General features: G+C 45.8%; 1 protein-coding gene across 1 annotated transcript in view; it reads right to left on the reverse strand.

Moving 5' to 3' along the window:
- Nucleotides 1–24,383, reverse strand: part of MCPH1 (microcephalin 1) — a gene marked incomplete at its 3' end in the record, with an annotated part of 293,369 nt that overhangs the window by 202,038 nt on the left and 66,948 nt on the right. The window contains 3 exon segments of the mRNA XM_082863622.1: nt 15,641–15,803; nt 18,234–18,271; nt 19,539–19,599. Coding sequence (XP_082719748.1) covers nt 15,641–15,803; nt 18,234–18,271; nt 19,539–19,599 — 262 coding nt within the window.

Raw genomic sequence — 24,383 nt, forward strand, 5'->3', positions numbered from 1 at the left:
GCTGCAGAAATGAAAACGGATGATTCTTGGATTTCAGAGCTTCACTGCTCATGGTTAGCTACTTTTTACATCCTGCTAAGTAGAGAGCAGGGTGACCCAGCATTCCACCAGTGTAGCTAAATGTGAAGTCCAAACATCTTCATAAATAACACGAGCTCCACTTTTCCTATCAAAATGAAAACAGAGAAATAAATATAACACATTCCAATGTAACTAAAATAAATAGCAGAAACATCACTTCGCTGTGAAAACAAAGTAGAAATTATTATGACCATCCCTGACAATAAACCAAATATTATGGCTACTAACAGCAATCTCTGTTGTTTGTTCTTTATGTGAATTTGAGTTATAAAGATTTTTTTCTTAAATGAGCATCAGGTCATCTTATCTTCATGAATTTTAATGAGAAACACATGAACTACATGGACACTTCTGTAATTTATAATGATGTATAGTATTTTTAAATGACATTTTTAGCTCATCAGAGGCAAGAATAAATTCCAAGATTTTTAAAAGAAATAACACTATGTTTAGTCATCTACTCACACATTGATTCAACTAGAAAGTACTATGTTCCACGTCCCATCCTGAGTCCTGGGCCACATAAGTAAAGACAGGCACAGCCTCTGCCCTCAAAGAGCTTCTAATCACTAAATAAATAACCAGTGTCTGCTAAAAAGGGGCTGCTTTAATGTTTCAAACCGTCTCTGTTTCACCCTCGTCCCTTGTGCTAAGGAGGGTATGGCTGTCTCTACGCAGGGTTTTCTTTTTGTTTTGTTTTGGGGTTTTTTTTGTTTTTTGTTCTACGTGAGTTTTACTACCAAAAAATACTGTCCAGAGTTTAACAGTTGAAATAAGTGTTCTACTTCGATAGGCATCCACAAATATTAGAAATGCCTAAAAGGAAAAAAGTCCTGTGCATAATATTAATGCTTGTATACTGGTCTTTCTTGTTTTGCTGTCATCCAACAAAACCAAAATAAAAAAGAGTTATAGGGAACAAAGTTCAGTGGAGATGTGCTTCTCTATTCACTGAAGGACCCTCTCCAATGGTGTGCGATATGGCACATAGCAGGCAGCCTGCAAGGAAGGCAGGATGGACCACGTGAAGGACGGAAGCACTTCATTCTGCCCCAGCGTCACGAGAGCCCACGACCAGAGATCACACAACTGCATTTATGTGTCAAGGCTGACGTCTCAAGTCTGTAAACTCCCTGAGAACCACGAGTGTTTGATAAATTATTAGGTTATGCAGAACTTTATTATTCAAGCACAGGATATTTGTTCTTGCAAAAGATCAAGGACCAATTTAAAAGAACTAAGAAGTAGATCTATCAGGCATCTAAGGCAAGCTGCTATTTCAGTTGACAAAATCACTTTTTTCTTTTTTTAAAAAATAACTTTATTTATTTATTTTTTTGGCTGCACTGGGTGTTCGTTGCTGTACACGGGCTTTCTCCAGTTGTGGTGAGCAGGGGCTACTCTTCGTTGAGGTGCACGGGCTTCTCATCATGGTGGCTTCTCTTGTTGCGGAGCACGGGCTCTAGGCGTGCAGGCTTCAGTAGTTGTGGCTCACGGGCTCAGCAGTTGTGGCTCACGGACTCTAGAGCGCAGGCTCAGTAGTTGTGGCTCACGGGCTTAGTTGCTCCACGGCATGTGGGATCTTCCCGGACCAGGGCTCGAACCCGTGTCCCCTGCATTTGCAGGCGGATTCTTAACCACTGCGCCACCAGGGAAGCCTGACAAAATCACTTTCAGTTACGTATTTCTTATTCTCCAGTTAAAAAAAAAGAGCCTAAAAGGTTTTCTGTAGAGAACCTTCCAGGGCAATGAATTTTAGGAGAAACACATTGTGTGGATCATACATAAAAAGTATCAGGTAGGGGCTTCCCTGGTGGCGCAGTGGTTGGGGGTCCGCCTGCTGATGCAGGGGACACAGGTTTGTGCCCCGGTCCAGGAGGATCCCACATGCCGCGGAGCGGCTGGGCCTGCGAGTCCGAAGCCTGTGCTCCGTGACGGGAGAGGCCACGGCGGTGGGGGGCCCGCGTACAGCAAAAAAAAAAAAAAAAAAAAAAAAAGTATCAGGTAGCAAAATGTTGTCAATTACAGTTTTGAAAAACATACAATAGTTTTTTAAAATCCAGTATTTCTTGCATCCTCTCTCTTCAAAAACCTAATATTTCCACTAAAGCCCAATTCACAGAGGGTACTTGTGCAGGGATGAACAGAGCTCAAGTACGATGTTCTGTGGCAATCTATTGTAACTCAGGAATAGAGCTTAGAAACCTAAAAGAATGCACAGTTAACAATGTCCCCAAGGTCACCGACAGATAATCTCAATGATGGAGAGCTGAACCTAATTTTCGAAAAGTTCCAGAGAATGAAATCATTGTTGCATTTTCTGATGAGAACCTGAAGGTAAGATACCCTGTGCTGCTGTTTAAGGAGAGCATTGCTTCACTGGGATGCCAGAAACACAGGTGAAAGTTTAGGAATCCAACACAAAGTTGCAAATGTTAAATAATAAATATGTACCTTTAGGTATAACTGAAGTTTTTTTCTAAAAATGAACTTTGAATTTGCAATTCAATTCCACATGGACTAATTTGAGGTCCTAGAATTCTCAAGCATAAAGCGAGGAAGAGATAATTTAAAGTTAAGAAAAGTTAAGAACTGGTATTTCTACTTAGCTGCCCCTAGTTAAACAAAACAAACCAGAAACAGTGAGACCCCTGAAGGCCGTATTTTGAAAAGGATGGGCAGCAACAAGCCCCGCACGAAGGGAATCACTGGGTTTTCTCATGTGTAGCCTCGTGCATTTACACTGTTTGCCAAATACGGAAACTTCTGCTTTAACATACACAACCTTAATCTAGTATTTTTTTTCCCCTGCTAAAGCCAATAGATTCAGGTGCTTCACCAGACCAATTCCAATTCATCATAACAAAACCAAATTGTCAGGCCCCAGGAATGCTGTCTTTCAATGTGCCATGCTACGAGGCTTGAGTCACATTTCATGCTGCCCCGTCCAGACGCCAGGAGGTGCAGAGACAGTTCTACACTCACTGTTCCCACTGCTTTTCTCACTATTAACTCTTCAACCCTCCTTATCATTAAGCCTGATGCTTCTAAGGTCTCTGACCACATCCATCTGGTCAAACCTAATGGTCATTTCTCTGTCCTTACCCTCTTCGCCTTTCAGTGGAATTCAGCACCGCTGAATGCGCTCTGCTTCCTGAGACGGTTCCTATTTTGCTGAGAATCAGTCCTCCTGGTGGTCCCCCTCTGCCACCACCTGATCCTTCTTGGTTTCACTTGCTGGCTCTTCTTCCTTCTCCCCAGCGGTTGGCACCACCCAGGGCCCAGTCCTCAGCTCACTGCCCTGCTCACTCCGCAGGTGCCGCAGCTTAAATACCACCTATGTGCTAATGGTTCCCAACTGGATATTTACAGCCCTAACCTTTGCCCTGAATAAACAAACAAATAAATACTGAATTACAGAAAATATAATTTGGTATTTATATTTTATACAATTTGATGTGATATCTCTATGTGGTTGTTTAATAGAAATCGCAAACCTAATACGTGTAACCCAGAATTTTTTTATCGTACCCCAAGCCCTGCAAACATTTTTCTTCCCCAGTATTCCCCATCTCAGTAACTGGTACCACTGCCTACCCTACAGAATTCTCAATCACTTACAGCTGCTCAAGTAAAATATTTAGGCAGGAGGCACCCTGACTTCTCTGTTTCCACACACCTATGTTGTCCAACCCTGTCAGATCTTCCTAGAAAGTGCACCAAACTGATCCCGGTCACGGCCATCGTGTTTTCTCACCTGGACGATCGTTACCTGCCTGCGTCAGGTCCCTCTGCTCTTGCCTCCCTGCAATCCATTCTTTACACGAAGCCAGAGACAGAAAAGCCCGCCGTCCTCTCGTTAAAATACCCAGGTGGCTTCCCAAGCTCCTGGCCATGACCTATGACGCCAAAGGCCCGTCCTCTGCATCCTAACTAAGCGCCCAGGGCTTTGTCTCCTGCAGTCTCAGCGGTGTGACCTATCCAGCACCTTCGTACAGCGGAAGAACCAATTATCGATGTGAAGCTACGAATTCCAAAATGATGGTGGAACTTCACTCATAACACAGTCAATGGCTGCGTTCCAGGACTTCACAGCCTCCTCCCCCTAAAGATGACTTTCACCCCTTAAACTCCAGCACGGGTCACTCCAAGGTGACACTCACAGTCCTGTCCACACAACTTTCCAAGTGTTCTCAAGAAGGGCAACACCCAAGCCCCGGACATTCTAGGCAAATCACTTTTTCCTAGCTGTCCTCAGTGCTGAGCCTATGGAGCTGGGAAAGCACAGCACCTCCCGGGTGGAAAGAGTACCCCAGGTCTGGCTGGGATGACAGGATGGCAGAGCAGGTGCAGGATCCCTACAGATCCACTACTTCCTGTGGCCCCAGGGTGCACAGAGAAGCGTCTTGGGCACCTTCCAGGAACCACCGCAAGTGAAAGGAGCAGAGGACGGCAGGCTCTGTGTCTGTCCACAAACAGAATCCATTATTTTAATAATGAAAAATTTTAAATGAGGTGCACTTTGAGATGACTGTTATAGCCAGTGCCTAGGGTAATACCTTTATCAAGACTGTTTCAAAGATTCACATCCAAGTCAGGTGAGCTATTCTTCCCAGTGTCTCCACCACTAAACAGAACAATGTTTACTATCTCACAGGGTCCTGGAGACAGTGGATGTGAAAACGTTTTTTAAAGTATAAGTACTTCATCGAGGTATAATCTGCGGGAGAGTGAAAATAACTTGAATTAAGGCAATGAAGATACAAAGGCCCAGGCTGGAGATCTTATGTCATCAACGCCCAGCATGTGGTTGCAGCCAATAAATGTTTGCTGGAGAACTTAAGAAAACAGCTCACAAACCCTGGTGACAAGTGTGGTGTATAAAGTACATTCTGTCTCAAAATTATTCAAAGTTAATATGCCAACTTAAGGTTTAAAAAAAAAAAAGAGAGAAAATAGTTTCAAGACGATTCCTTCTGAACAGTCCCAGGAGGGCAGGGATGTACCAGAACACCAGTGAAAACCCCAGATTCCAGTCTGGTTCTACCACTGGCTGTAATTTTAGGAGGGTGACTAAGCATTCTTCAGAGCAACACGACAGGCATGGGCTGCAGGAACTGTTTCATTCTAATTCGGTTGTTTTATTCCGTGCTCACACCAATAACATACAATACGTCTTATCAAACTCACTGCTTACTGAGTTCAGTGTGAGAAAGCCAAAACCGAATCACATTATTTCAAGACAATTGACCCACTATGACATCATGTTTTGATTTATGAAACACTTGATTATAAAGTGTTTTTCTGTTCTCCTGTTGAGTTCACTGCCTTGAAATGTGGCTGCAGAACTGAGTTAGCTTCTAAGCCCTGGATTTGCATTTACAGGTGATTTAGCTTTTAAGACCCTCTACCAAGCCTTATTCAAAAGCGGTCAGAATCAACACTTTTAGACCTGAACACAGAGGCTGAGTCACTCCTCTGCGGGTCTCTGACAGGGGGACAGAGCTACATGTACTGGGAGCAGAGGGGAGAAGACGTGACAGGGCCCCTCCCCTCCCTGGAGAGAGGTGGCAAGTAGGCAGAGCGGAATCACAGGTGAGTCAGCAGGAGTGTGGCAGACACCAAACAAGTGAAAGTGAGACAATTCTGCTAAAGAATTCGAAGAGCCCACGCCTGAACAAAAAATAACAAACACACTTCAGTCTAAAGGGACACTTTGGTCAAACCGATTTCTCTGTTTTTCTTCCTGTCTCCTGTGAACAGGACACAGGCCTAATTTCTGTTTCTGATAGACAACTCAGTCACGAAGCAGGAAGAGCACAAGTTATTCTCTTCGCTGAAAACAGGAGAGTTAACAATGGAAGTGGGAACTGTAAACAAGCAGAAATCGCCAACAGAGTTTTCACTCACACTCACTCACTCACACACACACACACACACACACACACACACACCCCAGATTAAGTAAAAATTCAAACCGAATTGTGTTATAAAATCATCATGATTTTTTGGCTATGACTAACTGGACCACATACAACTCATTTTGAAGAGCTGCTAGAATTCTCCTTCACAAAAAATTTCCAGAGAATACCACACAAACCCTGGAATAAAAGCATTCCCAGCAATGCTTTTCTTGGAGGCAAGTCCATGGCGCTCGCCAAGAGGAGTATTTTAAGAACCCCCCAAACTGCGCTGGGGACAAGGAAAAAGGAGGCAGACCACAGGGCGAGAGTCACTCCTTTTGCACAAAGGCAACATGACCCTTCAAGTAAGTGTGTGGAGTCTTCAAACCTTGACCCTAAAAGAAGCTGCCGCCTGTGAAGCTCCTGTCCAAAGTCGTGAACACGCTGCAGATGAGTCTTAAACTGTGCACTAAGCCTTAGAAACTAGCTGGTGTGGCTTTGTAAGCGGCAGGGGCAACTTCTGTCTCTCAAAATAGTTTATCATGTTTGTCCGATTGATTCTGTTTAGAAAATTAATGGAGGAGGCCATTCAAGAAGCAGCGAGGATGTCTGTCTTATTTAAGATGGAGCTGAACAGGGAAAGGGATTCAGTTCATTTCTACAGGTTTTTTAAGGCAATAACCTATATTAGTATCAATGGACACGTCATGCCCACAAGAGGAAACCTCTGAGTCATCACAACTACATGACCAGGCATTCTTCTTTAAGCCACAGTGCATCCTGTGCTTCTTGATTTCCCAGGGGTCGGTGCTTTTCACGAATAGTGAGCGTTCGGGCATCGTTGGTAAGCTGTTTTCATTGAGAGACACAAATCCCAAAAGTATCCTTAAACTCTGAGAGCTCTCACTTGGAGTACTAGGATCTGATGGTTCTGGAGAAGCTTAAAATAACAATATATGAAAATCAGTACCACGGTGGCCGTAGGAGAAGCGGTGACTCAAATACACCGAAATCCTCAGGATCAGGAAAGAGTCTGTTCTTGGGTCCCCAAAGGCCAGACGCAGATGCTCCTCCCTTTGTCCACCAGACCACCCCTGTTCCAGCCTTCTCTCACAACCCCTTCCTCAATAAAGGGGCCCCGGAGCCCCTTCTCCTATGAGCGCCAACAGCGTTTACAAGCTTTTGTGGGTGTTCCCCAGGACCAGCCGTGCAATGAATGGACGGGTCCACAGCCAAGGGTTCACTGGTCCAGAGCAAGTGTCTTTTGTCAATTTTAGGGTTAATACGTTCTTTCCGTACATAAGACCACGGGGACAGGATGTAAGAAGTGGTATTTACAGCTCTTGCAGGGGATTAGTAAGTTCTTTCTGTTGTAAGGCTAACATACGTTAGGTTCTTACTTTTGCCCATCACCGTGAAGAGCACCACACACCCTTAACTCTTAGCTCTCCCACAATCCTGTGAAGGACATCCCGTCTCTAGGTCCATTGCCCCGATGAGGAGCTGCGGCTCAGTGAGATGGAGCTTCTCACCTAAGGCTGCCCTGTGGGAAGGTGCCCGCCACCCGGGCAGCTCAGCGGAGTCTCTTCCCGTTTTACGTGGGGATGGATTGACTTTAAATCCCCCAATCCCGGGGCAGCCAGGCGGCTCACCATTTAACTGTCCCGTACTGAATTATTATTATTTTTATTGCAACCGATAAAACACTGGAGGCCTGGACATTGTGTTATAGTTCTATGCGTCTTCCTCTATTTCCGAATAAGGTAAACGCGCTGCCGATTTGTATGTGGAAAATGGTGATGACATAATGGAGATATACAGGAACCTCCACACACAGCAAGCACGTATGGGTTTACACGTGTGCGGATGTGTGCTTTCAGTGCGATCATGTAAGGGCCTTGTCATCCCATTCTTTCTCTCTGAACAGCTACCTGCTGATTCCTGTCTTCTTAGTAGAAGGCATTGGATGTACAAGATACTAAACAGACAGAACATAGGGCCTGTCAGAAGTCCGGCCTTACAGAAGAGCCCGGGGCTTAATTAGCGCCCTAGCAAGGGGCACACCACTCTGAAGATCTTGAGGCAGCTGCTTTGCCACCGTCTGAAATCACTATACTGGGAAGGAGAACGCGGTGTTTAAAATCACCGCTTGAATGCTTTCCTGCACTAGTGTTAAAACCCCCAGGAAGGCTCCCGGCTCAGCACTATGACAGCCCCGCCCCCAGTCCTGCCCTTGCTCCTGTCCTGGGGGGTCCACACCCTCCCCTGCCACCCCCCCCCAGCCCCCACCCCAGCGGGTCAGCCTCGCTCCGGGCCAGCACCACCGGTGAGCACCGCGTCAGGAAGGACGTGAACAGACTGGGAATGGTTGGAGGCCCAGGGCAACCTACTCTATTCTTTTTTTTTTTACATCTTTATTGGAGTATAATTGCTTTACAATGGTGTGTTATTTTCTGCTTTATAACAAAGTGAACAAGCTATACATATACATATATCCCCATATCTCCTCCCTCTTGCATCTCCCTGTCCTTCCCTATCCCATCCCTCTAGGTGGTCACGTGCTATGCGGCTGCTTCCCACTAGCTATCTATTTTACGTTTGGTAGTGTATGTATGTCCATGCCACTCTCTCACTTCGTCCCAGCTTACCGTTCCCCCTCCCCGTGTCCTCAAGTCCATTCTCTAGTAGGTCTGTGTCTTTATTCCTGTCTTACCCCTAGGTTCTGTAAACGTTTCCTTTTCAATTTTTCTCAACGTGCTCTGTTTCTGAACGGTCTGTCTCCTTACTTACAAGGACCTAAGCCCATTCTGAGGACTAGGAATTTTATGTGAAGGCATGGGCAGGGTCCCTGCTGGGGCGGGGGGTGCTCTGAGGGATAAGGTGGTCCAGGCCTCCTTCCTGGAGCTGCCAGGAATCTCGGCTTGCAGACACATCACGCCAAGCTCTACTCTTCACACACCTTCCTCCTTCTGTGTCTTCCTAAACTTTTAGAAAGCCTGTCCTTACAGAACTCAAATCAATTAAAAGTCATCAGCCGGGGACACAATAAACAGTGTTACATGGCCTTTACAGAATTAATGCATTTGTGCATGGGGGAGAAGGCAGGATAACGGCGCCCACAGCTGTCCACAGGCGGGTCCCCAGGATCTGTGAATGTGTTTCCTTCCGCGGTGACAGGCACTTTACAGATGCGATGAAGTTAACGACCTCGAGATGGGAGATGCTCTGGGTTATCCAGGTGGGCTCCATGAGACCACGAGGGTCCCAATAAGTGCAAGACGAAAGCGGGAAATCACAGATTTGGCTATGGAAGCAGAGGTCATGACCTAATCACTGGAAGGGGACACGAGCCCAGGGACATGGGTGGCCTCCAGAAGTTGGAAAGGGCAGGAAACAACTGTTCTCCTAGAGCCTCCAGAAACCTATTTCAGATTACTGACCTCTGAAACTGTAAGAAAATAGATTTGTGGGGTGGTTTTTTTTTTAGCCTCTGAAAAATTTGTTATAGCAGCCACAGAAAACTAATACAGCACCATGGATCCTGAAGCAGAAGAAATTATTCAAGGTGCTGCTACCTTGTGTTATTTAGGAAAATTGGCCGAGTGGGCTGACTATCTGGCAAGGGTCCCATGGGTGACACGGTGGCTCCTGGGGCGACCGTCACTTGTACTCAGCTGCAGGGAGTCGGGGGGAACAGGGGCAGCCGCTGGGTCAAACTGCAGGGCCACTCATGCCAGATTTGTGGATCCGCTGATGCCTGGTGCTGGGTGGATGGCTCGTCCCTGCGCTGGTGCCTCTCACAGCTCCGTGACGCCTGCCTGGGTGCGTAGGAGGAAAGAGAAGCCTCCACACGCACCCCTTTAAATCATTATGGATGTTTGCTAAGTCATCTTCTTACCAACTGTTATGTGGTCGTCCAAGTCAACAACCCCGGGATTATCCCACTCCTCTGCCCTTACAACCTGCAGCGCACCCATGAGAAAGCCTTTGACCTCGACCGTCACGAGAGCATCCAAATCAGAGCGCGTCTTGCCACCGCTACCCCTCCTGCCACCCACTCCGAGCTGCAGTCTCTCCCACTGGAATACTGACCGCAGCAGCTGCCAGCGGGTTCCCTGATGCCATCCTGCACCCCTGCAGGGAGCTCTCCACACAGCAGCCACGTCCGCTGAGAAACACAAGTCAGATCACGTCACTCCCAGGATAGAAACCTTCCCATGTCTTATCACGACACAAGGAATAGGACACAAGCACTTTACCACCGTTCCCGTCACGATCTGGCGGTCCCACCTCATCTTCTGCTACTTTTTCTCTTGGTGTGTCCCAATCCGACCTTCTTGCTATTCCTCAAAGACACCATTCCTGCTTAGGGTTTCTGTCCTGGTAAAACGTCTGGGGGCTCTAAGTCGGGGTCTGCAGTGCCGACCTTACAGGACCCGTCTGGGAACGCCAACAGCCCAACACCTGGAGGCCCAGGGTGCTATGGAAATATATAGGAGTCCCTAAACAGAACCACCCTTTGTCTGGGTAGTTTGTGTTCTTATTTTTGAGTTGTGAGAGCTTATATATTCTGGATGTAAGTGCTTTGTCAGATGAGATTTGCGAGTATTTTCTCCTGGTCCTTTCATAATATTCTTCACAGAGTAACAATTTTTAATTTTGATGAAGTATAACATTAATCTTTTCTCTTACACATCATGCTTTTGGTGTTGTATCTAAGGACTTTTCGTGTAAACCAAAGTCATGAAGATTTTTATCCTATGGTTTACTTCTAAGAGTTTGATCATTTTACATTTTAGCCTGTGATCCAGTTTGACGTAAGTTCTGTGCAGAGAAGAAGGTTATAGGTTAATTTTTTTGTATATAGATGTCCAGTTGCTCCAGTGCCATTTGTTGAAAAGACTGTCCCTTCTCCACTGAATGGCCTTTGCATGTTCATCAAAACCAGTGGCCGTTTGCCTGGGTGTATTTCTGGACTCTCCATCTGTTCCATTATGTCTGTCCTTTTGCTGAGACCACATCGTCTTGATTACTGAAGTGTCAAAGGATACCTTAAGATCAGGTAGTGTTATACCTCCAACTACTTTTTTGTTTTCTTTTAAATTTTATTTATTATTCGAAAGCCATACACAAGTAATATAGAAAATTTGGAACTTACAGGAAAACCAAAGAGAAGAATTATAATTACTTTATTCCACCATCCACAGATAACCATTATTATTAACATTTTGGTATATAGCCTCAGTCTTTTTATCGTTTTATGTACGCAAGTACACACCTATATTAAAAGAAAAAAACCAAAATTGAGATTACATAATACTCACTACTTTTATAACCTTTTTTAATGTTCAAAGAGCATTTTTCTTTCTAGTCTAATGTTCTTCTACGTGACTTTTAAGGGCTGTGCAGTACTCCGCCATCTGGATGGATACACAATAATTTACTTCAGCAATTCCCTATTGAAAATTTTCATTACAGCAGAAAAGAAACGAACCTCCAATCAGACAGTCGCTTTCCTTTTTTCCTCTATTGCAATGCTGGGATGAACATCCTATAAGTAAATCTTTAATGATCTTGTTAAGATAAATGACCGAATGTAGAATTATGAAGTCAAAGGCCATGGAAACTTTTAGGATGTTTGCCACTATCTCCAAACTGACATCAGGAAGCCTGGACCGCCTGGTACCCCATATGCAATGTGCGGGGTGTTATTTTAGTACTACTTTGCCGATAACTGCGTCTTATTTTCCTGTTGCGGTTTGCTGCGGGAAAAGTGCTCTCCTTTCGTTCATTACTAATGAAGCACACATTTCCCCCCGTGGTTCTATCCGTCTGGACGTCGGTTATGAGTCGGAAGGTAGGTCCTCTCACCGCCGGCTCCTGTTCCTTGAGGCTGTGTGTATAAAAATCCCAGGGTGGGGAAGCGGAAGCAGGATGAAGCCAAGGACACCTTCACGTGGCCCCATCTCTGGGCCGAGTGGGAAGACTGGAGACAATCGGAGAGGCGAGTAGATGGCTGGATGCTTGCCTTGGATGGCAGTGGCTGTCACCCTCCTCCTGGGGCGCTCCTGGTCTCTGTGGGCCCCTCCGCAGGACGCCCAGGCGGGCCTGTGCTCTCCAGGCCTGGTCCTTCCCGGGCTTTCCGCTTGCCGCTGTGCCCCCAGGCTGCTACTCCTCATTTCTGCCCCAGGACGGGTGAGGATGGCAGAGCTGCAGGGAGACCCTGCGGCCAGTGAAGCCAGGAGGGGGAGAAAGGACAGAGCGAGGTCCAGGGACAGAGCGACCTTTGCAGCCAGCGAGTGGACTCAGACCGCCCACCCCCTGGACCGCAGTCCCACACACATCCAGCTTAGCCTGCAGAAGCGTGGGTTCAGTGACCTGAGGGCCCCTAAATCTCTCTGTTTCTCATAAATGGAGACTAGGACCCGGCTCCCTACACACCTGCTGCCCCCAAACAGAGCAAACAGCTTCCTGCAGCCCCTGAACTTAGTCACCATCTCAGGCCGGGAGCCTGGGCCAAGGCCCAAGCATACCAGAGCACAGGAGTGAGACTGGGTCAGAGCTGGGGGTGGCAGGTTTACACCGCCTGATGCCCCAGAGGGGGTCACGTCCCACAGCCCACCTCTCCTGGATGATGGACGGGAGAATTTCCTGCCTGCACAGGCCTGAGCTGAGTCTCACACACTGTTCTGCAAAGTAAAGTGAGGGAAGAAAGAGCAGGGGCCGCCAGAACGCCACGGGGCCTGCGACCTGCTCTGGGGGGTGTGCGTGGGGAGCCCGGGACCACCTTTGCCTGGTGGGAGGTCAATGCAGAGGCTGCGCTGCCACCAGCCCCTCCCCAGCTCCCCGGGCCAAGGTCAGAGGTGGGGAGGGCAGCAGCTTCTGCGAAAGCTGCTTTGTTCCCACTGCAGCCGGAGGAGTGCCCGGGCTCTGAGTCTGCACAGGAGGCTCTGATTCCCTCGGGCAGGCCCAGCTCTGTGACGCCCCACCTCGCGTGGAGAAGTGGAGATGCGGGCGGGTCTGAGGGTTCCATGCAGAGGTGAGTATCCCTGAATCCAGAGTCTGGGCCAGGCTGAGGAAATAAATACCGGGAAAGACAAGAGCGGGGGATGACTGCTCAGATGGGAGCCTCCGTGTGACCTTCTCCCTGAAGAGGAGCTTACTTTAGGGTGTTGCCTGGAGAGGCCACTAGGAAAGGATGGGCACAAGGAACAAGGGTGGGGGGACACCTGGGTAGAGGGGCGGATGGGGTTTCCTGTGTTCCACACAAAGACCAGCCAACCCTGCTAGTCAGAGCCTCTCCCCAACCCCGTTCAGCTGGGCTCTCTAGTCTGAAACTCTTCTCTCTGGCTGGTCAGGCTGGCTGAAGGCTCTCCAAGGGGACAGGGTCCCCTTCCAGAAGGGGTCATCACTCCCAGCTCCGTCACCTTCCAGATGAGGGGAGGCAGCTCCTGTCCCTGGAAGCCAGGGGCAGGGGGCATATGCCTCCAGCTCTGTCCTTCTCTTTCAGAACTGTTTCATCTAGTCTGTTCCTTTTTCTCCACATACACATCTTAGAGTCAGCTTGTCTATATCATCAAAGAATTCTCCTGTGAGTGGGAGTGGGAATGTGTTAGATCTGCACATCACTTTGGGGGGGAATGGCATTTTAACCAGGCCGAGTCTTCCAATCCACGCGCACGGTATGTCTCTCTGTTGTTTGAAATCAGTGTTTTGTCATTTCCAGCACACAGATCCTGCACATCTTTTGATGTTAGATTTGTACATAGATACCTCATTGTTGACCTTGTATTACTGTATCCTTGTTTCCCGACAATTTGCTGAACTCACTTATTAGTTCTGAGAGCTTTTTGGTATAGATTTCTTGCAACTGTCTACATAAGCAATCATACTGTCTAAGAACAGAGGTAGTCTCACCTCTTCCCCTCTAACCTAAATGCCTTTTATTTCGTTTTCTTGCCTTATTGCACTTAATCCATTCACTTACGTCATGTGGGCAAGGCTCCTCCCTCAGGGCAGGAAGGCCCAGGCGGGGAGTCTTGTCTGAGCACTGGAATTTTATCAAATAACATGTTTTACTTCCTGCTTTGCTCACAGATAGTGGTTAATCCCACAGAGAGTGGTTAATTCCACATATGGTTACCAGAAGTTAAATGTGCACCTGGCTCCATTTCTATGTGTGATTAGTGGGAGAACATTGGCAGGACACGGAGCAGAAACACAGGGGGCACCCAGGCAGCGGCCTCCACGCCTGGCAGCAGTAAACGCTGGCCCTCGTGTCTGACCTCCCTGCTGGCTCTACATTCCAGGAGAACAGGCTGGGCACAGAATCAAGTACAGCTGCCTGGCCTCATAAAATATAAAGAACATCTCTCCCTCTGAGACACCAGGGAAGGAAGAGGTGACTGATAAACAGACAGAGACACTGTGAACTGGAGAGAAAGCAAACAGGATACTTATTCACGGAAGCTGGAGTTATTAATGACAGTTCATACAAATAAATGTGGATTGGTACTCAGACTCAATTAGGTAAGGTAATCCCCAATTGCCGCCAATGCAAATAGGACTTCTGGGGGGAACTGCAGCCTTCTCCACTTCATGACTCTAAGCACTAATGTCCTAAACCTCTTGTACTGACCGATGCAGGGTTAAATCATGATAAGGGAAAAAGACCACCGCTGTTCTTGAAAATATATCTACAGTTTGTGTATTATAATTCTACCAGTTTAAATTAACACAGTATTAATATAACACCATGCTTAGGGGAAGAAGAAGGGAGGGTGGGTACTTAGCAGACGCAAAATGGAAACGCAAGTAACAAATGATGCTACCCTCAGACAGCAACGCTTTGGAGTGACCACAGGTTGGGTATCAAAGTAAAAACAGAAAGAGTAACAAACAATTTCAATTTCAAGAATAATGAAAACAATGATTACCCCCCCACCCCCACAGGGCTTCCCTGGTGGCACAGTGGTTGAGAGTCTGTCTGCCGATGCAGGGGACATGGGTTCGTGCCCCGGTCTGGGAAGATCCCACATGCCGCGGAGCGGCTGGGCCCGTGAGCCATGGCCGCTGAGCCTGCGCGTCCAGAGCCTGTGCTCCGCAACGGGAGAGGCTGCAGCAGTGAGAGGCCCACGTACCACAAAAAGAAACAAAAAAAACCCCCAAACCCCAAAACCCTACATTTAATGCAGAGAAATAAGGGCAAGTAATGTTAAAGATAGATATGCATAAGATAAAACATATCCAAACAGGATTAAATGAACATGTTTCACCCTAAGTAAATCCATCTGTGAAAACAATCATTGAATTCTTTTGGCTTTTTAAACCATCATTAACATAGGTCACATTATTTCTTGGTCAAAAACGGAAGAAAGTGCATTTGACTGTGAGAACACGCACTGGGTGTTTTCAGGCCAAGTCTGCCCTATCTTATTTCTGCCCGTGGCTGCCAGGTCTATATCTGGAAGGCTACCTGCCCATCCTCCTGGGGACCAGCAATGGCTGGAGGTGAGGAGAGCCAGAGGGGCCAGAGCAGGAGGACAGAAGGCGTGATAACACAGATGCAGGGCCACCACTCGGCCTGACCAAAGCCATGGGACGCCCTGTTTCAGGACACTAACCCAAAAGCGTACTTCGCTGACGCAGTGGCTTACCCGTTCGAAGGAGAGAATCCAGCAGCCGCTTGCGATGCCCCGCAGCACGTTCTGGGTGCGGCGGGGCTTCCTGGCGAGCACGTGCGTGGGGCAGCCACACGCCTCCCCGGCCAAGGAGAAGCTCTTCAGTTTACCCACAACCTGGTTGACCACGTTCTGCTTTCTGCCAAATAGGAAGAAAAACCAACGCAATGGATGTGCTTCCTGAGCAGAAACATCAAGGTGATGGCAATGAATTAAAATGTAAAAAACCGTAAGAATTCTACATTGATGTCGGCTATGGTGCTCATATCAATTTCTTTGCCGTCGATGACTTGAAATGTGGGGAAATAAAAAATTTCAGATCTCAACTCCAACCACCTATTCTAATGGCTGAGAAAACGGTGGCCCCAAGGCTACCAGGGGTTTCCCCAAGTGCCTGGGGTGGGGCAGGCCAGTATCCCACACCAGACCTCCTGACACCTGCCCAGACACCACAGCAATTATTTACTTCTGTGTCCCGTTTGAACCAATTTGTGCATGGTCAGGACCAAGCTTCCCACTCATTTTATTTCGAAAATATAACATTTGCCGAGAGTCAAACACATCGCTTTTCTACTAAGAGGGGGAAAAAGGAGTCCTTTTTATTAAGTCATCGGATCAAATCTCAGGGCAAATTTCACAAAGCTCACCCGTGTTTATCTTCTGGTCTTTCATTCCACTAATGCCTTAAGAACGCTTTTTTTCTCTTTAAATATTCTTCCTCTCTAACTTCCTTCCCAAACAACCCTCTACTTTTCCTCTCCCTCGGTCTCCAGGCAAGTTTTGGAAATCCCCGATGAAACACAAACAATATGTAGGCTTTCTGAGCCACACTATGACGTGCACAGCGAGTTAAGAAATAAACTTCTCTCTTCTCCAAAAATTATACTCCAAAGGGAAGGAGGCAGGTTTGTCCATGCTTGTGCAGACCGTCTCTGACAATCCCCCATCCCCCGGCATTTCTTATTTTTAACACCAATGAACTTGGGTTTGCCAATCACAAGGACCCGTTTCTCCACTTGTGAAATGAAAGGCTTGACCTCTACTCTGGTGAGAAGTTCTCAGGGATCCCCAGGGTACAGAAGATGGATGGGTCAAGGCTGGGTCCCATCACCACTTCAACCAGAGGATCTGTGCTTATTGGGGTTGTGGAAAATATTAAACTGGGGGGACAAAAGGCAAAGAAAAAAACAAAAAGAAGTGAAAACCTCTAACCCAGATGCTCTTCAGAAACCTCGCTCGTTGCTGCACATCTATGATTTTCTCATTCCAAGTCTGGGAGCTGCTGGCTGTTTGTAGATGTGCTAATCAATAACAAGGATCTTTTCAAGACACGGCTAATCAATATGGCCTCAGAACGTGTCTAGGTCTTGTTCTTACCTTCAGACAAGAAGTATATGTGGGGCAAGAAAGAATAAAAAAGAGGATATGGCCTAAATGAAGAGTTTGATTTTCAAACCTTCAACTGGGAAAATAACTAGTTATCACTGTTTTTAACTTGGGGCAAAAATATAGACTTTTAAAAATGCTAGACCCAGGGCTTCCCTGGTGGCGCAGTGGTTGAGAGTCTGCCTGCCGATGCAGGGCACACCGGGGTTCATGCCGCGGTCCGGGAAGATCCCACATGCCGCAGAGCTGCTGGGCCCGTGAGCCACGGCCACTGAGCCTGTGCATCCGGAGCCTGTGCTCCGCAACGGGAGAGGCCACAGTAGTGAGAGGCCCGCGTACCGCAAAAAAAAAAAAAAAAAGCTAGACCTGTATTCAATATTCATTTCTGTACTGGACTATTTAGGATGACCAATATACTTCACAAGACATTAACAGAAATTGTGAGTGTGCTCCTTTTTCACCAGATAATGTGGTTTGAACAACCAGCGCTTTTAACTTCATGCCACAGGTGGAAAGGGATCCCACTACAGAAAGTGTTGGAAGCATGCGCTCTTTTTGCAGCCTGCTTTTCACTGAGATGCCCCAATGTTTTGATAAATGTCTTAAAGCCCTAAAACCTCGGATAGATATAAAAAACACAGTTTTCCCATTTGAACAAGAATTCAAAAATCTGTTGCAAAGAATATGGCACTGTATTTTTGTTGGATGTGCTATATCGTGCTAAAAGTTTAAGGATGGTGATAAGAGCACGCCAGCAAGCTGCGAACTCTCCCACAAGATGTGCACACAGCTGCTTTAACGCAGCGGTAGAAAGCTTACCACCAAAGCGTTTCTTTAAGACCTTTAAGGGAAATGCTTCCACCAGTGAGGCTCCACTTACGGGGCCTTCATGGGGTGGGGATGGTGGACATGCAGAGCCAATAGGTACGAGACAACAAGAGGAACAGCAAATAACGCCTCTAAATGCTGTCTAAACCACTCAAGAGGTCTTCAGTGCTGAACTGTTCACAGTCATTTAACTCTTTTATTTCCAGTGATCTTCTAACTCCAATACTAATTATATAGAGTAACAGCAATACAGCACAGAGGTATGAGCTGCCCAAGAGCACAGCAGCACAGTACATGAACAAAAACTCTAAAATTTTATATTGAGTAGAAAGTTATCAAAACAATGAGTACTTACTCAGATGGCATGCTTGTCATGACTAATGTTCTTGTTGGCTAGAGATGTCAAAAGAGAAGGAACAAAAAACAGTCAAAAATATAAAAAATATTTTTCCCACAGAAATAAACTTTAATATGTTTTCTGAAAAGTTACATCACTTAAAAGTAAATATTTAAGCATATATCAAAGGAAAAAAACTTTATATTCCTGGAAAAAAAATAGCCCAAGAGATAGAAACTCAGACACTATCCCCAAACCAACCCAAAATAATCCAGGACGTGAGGTGGAAGAGAAAAAAAGTTTCCCTCCTGAAGTTCGTTCTACCAGTTGGCTAGCAGACCTCCAAAAGTGCCCAACTGTGAATAAACTTCCAAGGAAGGAGAGGGTAAGAAAGGCATTTTTCTTGCAGGCTTAGAAACCATTTTTCCTGAGGCTTCTAGGCAACCATTTTCTTGTCTTGGACATAGGTACACAGTAACGTGTGTACCTGAGTCAAGCAAATTCTTTAACTCCTTCCACACAAAAGCACAGATAATGGGACTGCTTATTTATGTGTTGGCATCTCCTGTTCACTGGAAATGTAAATTTTTAAAAATAAAAGTTTAAAAGTACCTTTTACTTATATAAGAAATGCATGCTGATGGCAAAGAATTAAATGCTTTAAAAATATGTAATTAGATATATAAATTCCCCCCTAGTTCCACCAGCCAGAAATGACAATCATTTAATATCAATAATTTGGTACATATTAAGCCAAATGTTGTTTATTTAAAAAACAAATGTGAACACACATTATTCATACACTCTTTCAGCTCATACGATGTACTTCGAATGCATCCAGCTGCTTGGTATAACCACAAACCCACCACGGCACACGCATCGGTGCCCTGAATGGTCCTGTGCATGAATGAGGAGGAACCAAAGACACCCAGAGGACCTGGGGACACGTGATGGGACTGAAGGGCCTGTGAGCCCCATGGGTGTATTGAGGGAGCGTGGAGGAAGAGGTAAGACGAATGAAAAAGATACTCAGAGGAAGCCCTCTCACAAGTGGCACACGAGCCACCCAACAATGGATGACGCTGCCCTATCCCTAGGTAACCCTCTGGATCATCCTGTGTCCGCGCTCCTCTGTTTCGGGGCCGAGCGGAACATGAGCACAGCTCCCTGGGTTGAGTCTGGAGACAAAACCTTCACGGAGGAGTCTGTCATCGCTGAGTACGAGTCTGGCTTCAGTGTCACCCTGGAACAATGACTACACAGGCCCAGTGGTGTGGCCACATCCAAGTAAAACCCAGAAGGAGGCCACTCCAGGGCACTTACTTTCCTCTGGGGAACCATCCAAGGATGCCTGTAAGGTTTCATCCGTGGGGAACACTCATTTCTAGAGCGAAGGGATGAAGGGGAAGGGGAAGAGGAAGTTCTCCTGACTTGGGCATCACTAGGCTTCGTCTCCGTGACGGAACCTCAGGCTGCTTCTCTTCTTTACCTACACTCACTCCCCACGTGGCCTCTCACACAACCTCTGGGCTTTATACAGCAGCAACACGCCGAGCAGTCCCAGTTCCACATCTCCAGCTCAGAGCTACTCCTTGGTGCCCTGACTCAAAGACTCTACTGTCTATCTGGCTCCTCTGTCAGGAGGGCCAATAAGGATCTCAAATGGGACATGTCCAAACCCAAGCCACTGCTCTAGTCAGGCAATCAAGCAAGAAAAAGAAAGAAAAGCCATGCAAATGGGAAAGGAAGAAATAAAACTACCTCTGGTCACAGATGAGAAGATCTTACATGCAGAAAACTCTAAAGAATCCAGAAAAACTGTTAGAACAAATGAATTTAGGAAGGTTGCAGGAAACAAAAAAAAAGGCACAAAACTTAGTTGTATTTCTATAATTAGTCCTGACAAATCTGAAAAGGAAACTAAGAAACCAATTCCATTTGTATAGCATCAAAAAGAATAAAATACTTAGGAATAATTTAACAAAGAAGATGCAAGCCTTGTACACTGAAAATTTTTTTGAAAATAGCTGAAAAAAGTAAAGATGACCTAAATAAATGGAAAGACAGCCTGTGTTCATGAATTGGAAGACTTAATATTATTTAGATGACAATACTTGCCAAAGCAGATTCAATATAATCTCTATAAAAATTCCAATGGCAATTTTTGTAGAAATGGAAAAATCCATCCTAAAATTCACATGGAATTCCAAGGAAACCCAAGTAGTCAAAACAATCTTGAAAGGGAACCACAAAGATGGAGGTCTCACACTTTCTAATTTCGAAACTTACTTACAGGGACTTCCCTGGTGGCACAGTGCTTAAGAATCCTCCTGCCAGTGCAGGGGACACGAGTTCCAGCCCTGGTGGGGAAAGATCCCACGTGCCGCAGAGCAACTAAGCCTGTGCGCCACAACCGCTGAGCCTGCGCTCTAGAGCCCACGAGCCACAACTACTGAGCCCACACGCCTACAGCCCGTGCTCTGCAACAAGAGAAGCCACCGCAATAAGAAGCCCACATACCGCAACGAAGAGTAACCCCCGCTCACCGCAAATAGAGAGAGCCTGCACGCAGCAACGAAGACCCAACGCAGCCAAAAATACATAAAAATAAATCAATCTATACAAACAAAACTTACTACAAAACTACAGTATTCAAAGTGTATGGTACTGTCATAAGGACAGAAATGAAAATAGAATTGAAACTCCGGAAATAAACCCTCACATCCATGGTCAACTGATTTTTTACAAGGTTGCCAGGACTATTAATGGATAACGAATAGTCTCTTTGACAAATGATGCTGAGAGAACTAGATATCCACATACAGAAGAATAAAACTGGATCTTTGCCTTACACTATATACAAATTTAACTTGAATAGACATTTCTCCAAAGAAGATAAGCAAATGGCCCATAGCACATGAAAACCACTAGTCATTAGGGAAATTCAAACCTAAACCTAATGGGATACCACTTTCTAGCTACCAGGATGGTTCCAACAACAAAAACAACCACCAAAAAAGAAAACCTCCCAAAACAACAAGTGTTGATGATGGTGTGAAGCTGGAAGCCTCATAAGCTGCAGGCTGGAATATAAAATGACGCAGCCACTGTAGAAAACATTTGGTGGTTCCTCAAAAAGTTAAACACAGAATTACGATACGACCAGCAAATTTACTCCTGGAATACATCAAAAAGAATTGAAAACAAGGACTCATATACTTGTATGTGAATTTTCACAAGAGCATTACTCACAGGAGCTAAAAGGTGAAAACGACCCAAGTGTCCATCGAGAGGTAAATGGATAAACTAAATTTGGCACATACATACAATGAAATATTATTCAGCCATAAAAACGAATGAAGTTCTGATATATACAACATGGATGACGCTTGAAAACATTACGCCTAAGAGAAAAAAGCCAGACATAAAAGGACAAATATTGTGTAATTCTACTTCTAAAATATCTAGAATAAGTAAGTTCATGGAGACAGGAAGTAGATCAGAAGCGACCAGGGTCTGGGGGTGGGGTGGGAACCCGGAGTTATTGCTTAATGAGTACAGAGTTTTAGTTTGGATTGAGGAAACTGTTTTGGAAATAGCAGCGATAGTTGTACAACACTGAACACTGCCACAAAACTGAACACTTGAACATGGTTAAAATGGCAAATTTTTCTTACATATATTTTACCATGATAAAAGAAAACAACTAAACTACTGATCTTCTCTCCCAAACCTACTTCTTCCACAGCTTCATTTGTTAATGGCAATTCTGTACTTCCTCAGGTCAAAAGCATTTTCATCATTTTTGACTCTCTAATTTTTTCTCATGCCCCACACATCCAACTGTGACCTGAAACAAGAAGGCTGCCAGATATTTCTCCAGCGAAGAGGGGTTTATTCAGGATCAGCAGAAAATTGCAATTCCACGTGGGCAACCACAGCAGGTCACGTGCAAGTCCCCTCGGGGCAAACAAGGGAGAATGGCTTTTATAGAGGGAAAGCGGAATTGGGAGGGCTATCTCAACAGAGTCCATGGCTTGTCCCTGGCTGAGTCCCTGCCAGGAAAGAAAAGGAGTCCCTCTTCTTCCTGTTGGGCTCTGCTATCATTGCAGGGCGTCATGGGGTTTCTGTTTATTAATTTCGTGTACAATCCATTGACACATCCTATCAACTCAACCTTCCAAATGTATCCAAAGTCTGACCCCTTCTCATCACCTCCACCCCTAACATCCCACATCTCACACGGATGAAGTGATGTTACTGTCAAAGCCCCTTAGATCATCTCCTTGCTGAAATCCTGAGCCTCCAATTTCAATACTCAACATAGAAGCCAGACTCGTACTATTTAGACTTAAAGTAGATCATTTCACTCCAATGGCGTCACATCTCACTCTGAGTACAAGGCCCTTTACAAGAGTAAATGTATCTGCTTATCTGATCTTATTTTTTAAATTTATTTATTTAATTTATTTATTTTTGGCTGCATTGGGTCTTTGGCGCTGCACAGCACGCGGGCTTTCTCTAGTTGTGACGAGCGGGGGCTACTCTTCGTTGCGGTGCGTCGGCTACTCATTGCGGTGGCTTCTCTTCTCGCGGAGCACGGGCTCTAGGCGCGCATGCTTCAGTAGTTGTGGCACACGGGCTCAGTAGTTATGTCTTGCGGGCTCTAGAGTGCAGGCTCAGTAGTTGTGATGCACGGACTTAGTTGCTCTGCGGCATGTGGGATCTTCCCGGACCAGGGCTCAAGCCCATGTCCCCTGCATTGGCAGGCGGATTCTTAACCACTATGCCACCAGGGAAGCCCCTTATCTGATCTTATAAATTAGAAACTGGAAAGTATATCCAGTATAATCCTCTTGATTAATCAAGGAAGCTCCTTAAAAAATGACATGTACTGACTGATATTAGAAATGAACAATAAAATAAGATGGTTGATGGAGAAATGGATAGATATATGATAAAGTCAATATAAGAAAGAGTTGGGAATTCCCTGGCAGTCTAGTGGTTGGGACTCCACACACTCACTGCCAAGGGCCCGGGTTTGATCCCTGGTTGGGGAACTGGAATCCCACAAGCCTAGTGGCACGGTCAGAAAAAAAAAGAAAGAAAAAAAAAAAGAAAGATAGTTGGTTGTAGAAGCAAGGCTGGAGGAAAAAAATGAGAAATACTTTTAAATGGAACAAAAGATTGTCGGGTGTCTTCAGTGGAAAACTGTGCACCGTTTGTCACACTTACCCTTCAGGCTTACCTGATTCTATGGGGTTTATGCCTTTCGTTGTTTTTGAGCTACTTTACAACTCTGTTTATTGTAGAAAACTGAAAGTAATGCAAGTAATTCTTATCTATAGAAATGCAAAATCTGTCCCAAGGAAGTTTAACTGACTTTTGGGGAAAAAAGCCAGCTCTGGATGTGTTAACAAGGCCATTTCAGAACTCCTGTGGTCCATCAATGCGTCTGCTCTGTGGATTCTCCTCTGAACAGGACAAAACAGCTTTTTGGTTCCATCGCTAATTAATGAGTTAAGTAATGCATTCACTTTGTTATTAAGAGAGTTATGATGTGCCTTTAGAAAAACTTATCTTTTAACGGCCTTGAAGGTCTCCCACTGAGACGCCCAGCAGATTTATCTGAAGAGGTCGATAAACGTCATCACCAGTGAAGGACACTCCATGGGCAGCTTACATCCAGGCACACCTTTCACTGGCTCCAGAGGTGAATTCAGTGGCAACAGAACATTGCTGACTCTCTGTTTTTCTATTTTAATTGTCCTCTCTAATAGTTTTTTGTTTGTTTCGTTTCATTAATAGCTAAATTATTCTCTATCAGTGGAAACAACGGAAACTGAGCAGGACCCTGCAGGGCCCTCCTGCATACAAAATCCCCTCTGTGTGTCCCCTGTTTCCTGTTTGTAGAAAAAGGCTTTACTCTCCTAGGCCTTCCCTGAGCTCCAAAGAGCAGACTCCAGCAGTTATTCATTACAAGTGAGGGAATGCAGAAACAAAGTTAAATCAGTCAAGAAACAATAAAACTGGGTCCTAGTTCCTCCTCGAGGGATACACACAATAACCTGACACGTATCTTTGAGCTGTTCTGCAAGAACTAAGACCCCTCCCACCTCCACCCAGGTGGAGGACGGTGACCACATGCTGAGCACAAGCACTTAGACC

Source organism: Leucopleurus acutus, assembly GCF_964270905.1.
Source record: "Leucopleurus acutus genome assembly, chromosome: 21".
Taxonomy (NCBI): domain Eukaryota; kingdom Metazoa; phylum Chordata; class Mammalia; order Artiodactyla; family Delphinidae; genus Leucopleurus; species Leucopleurus acutus.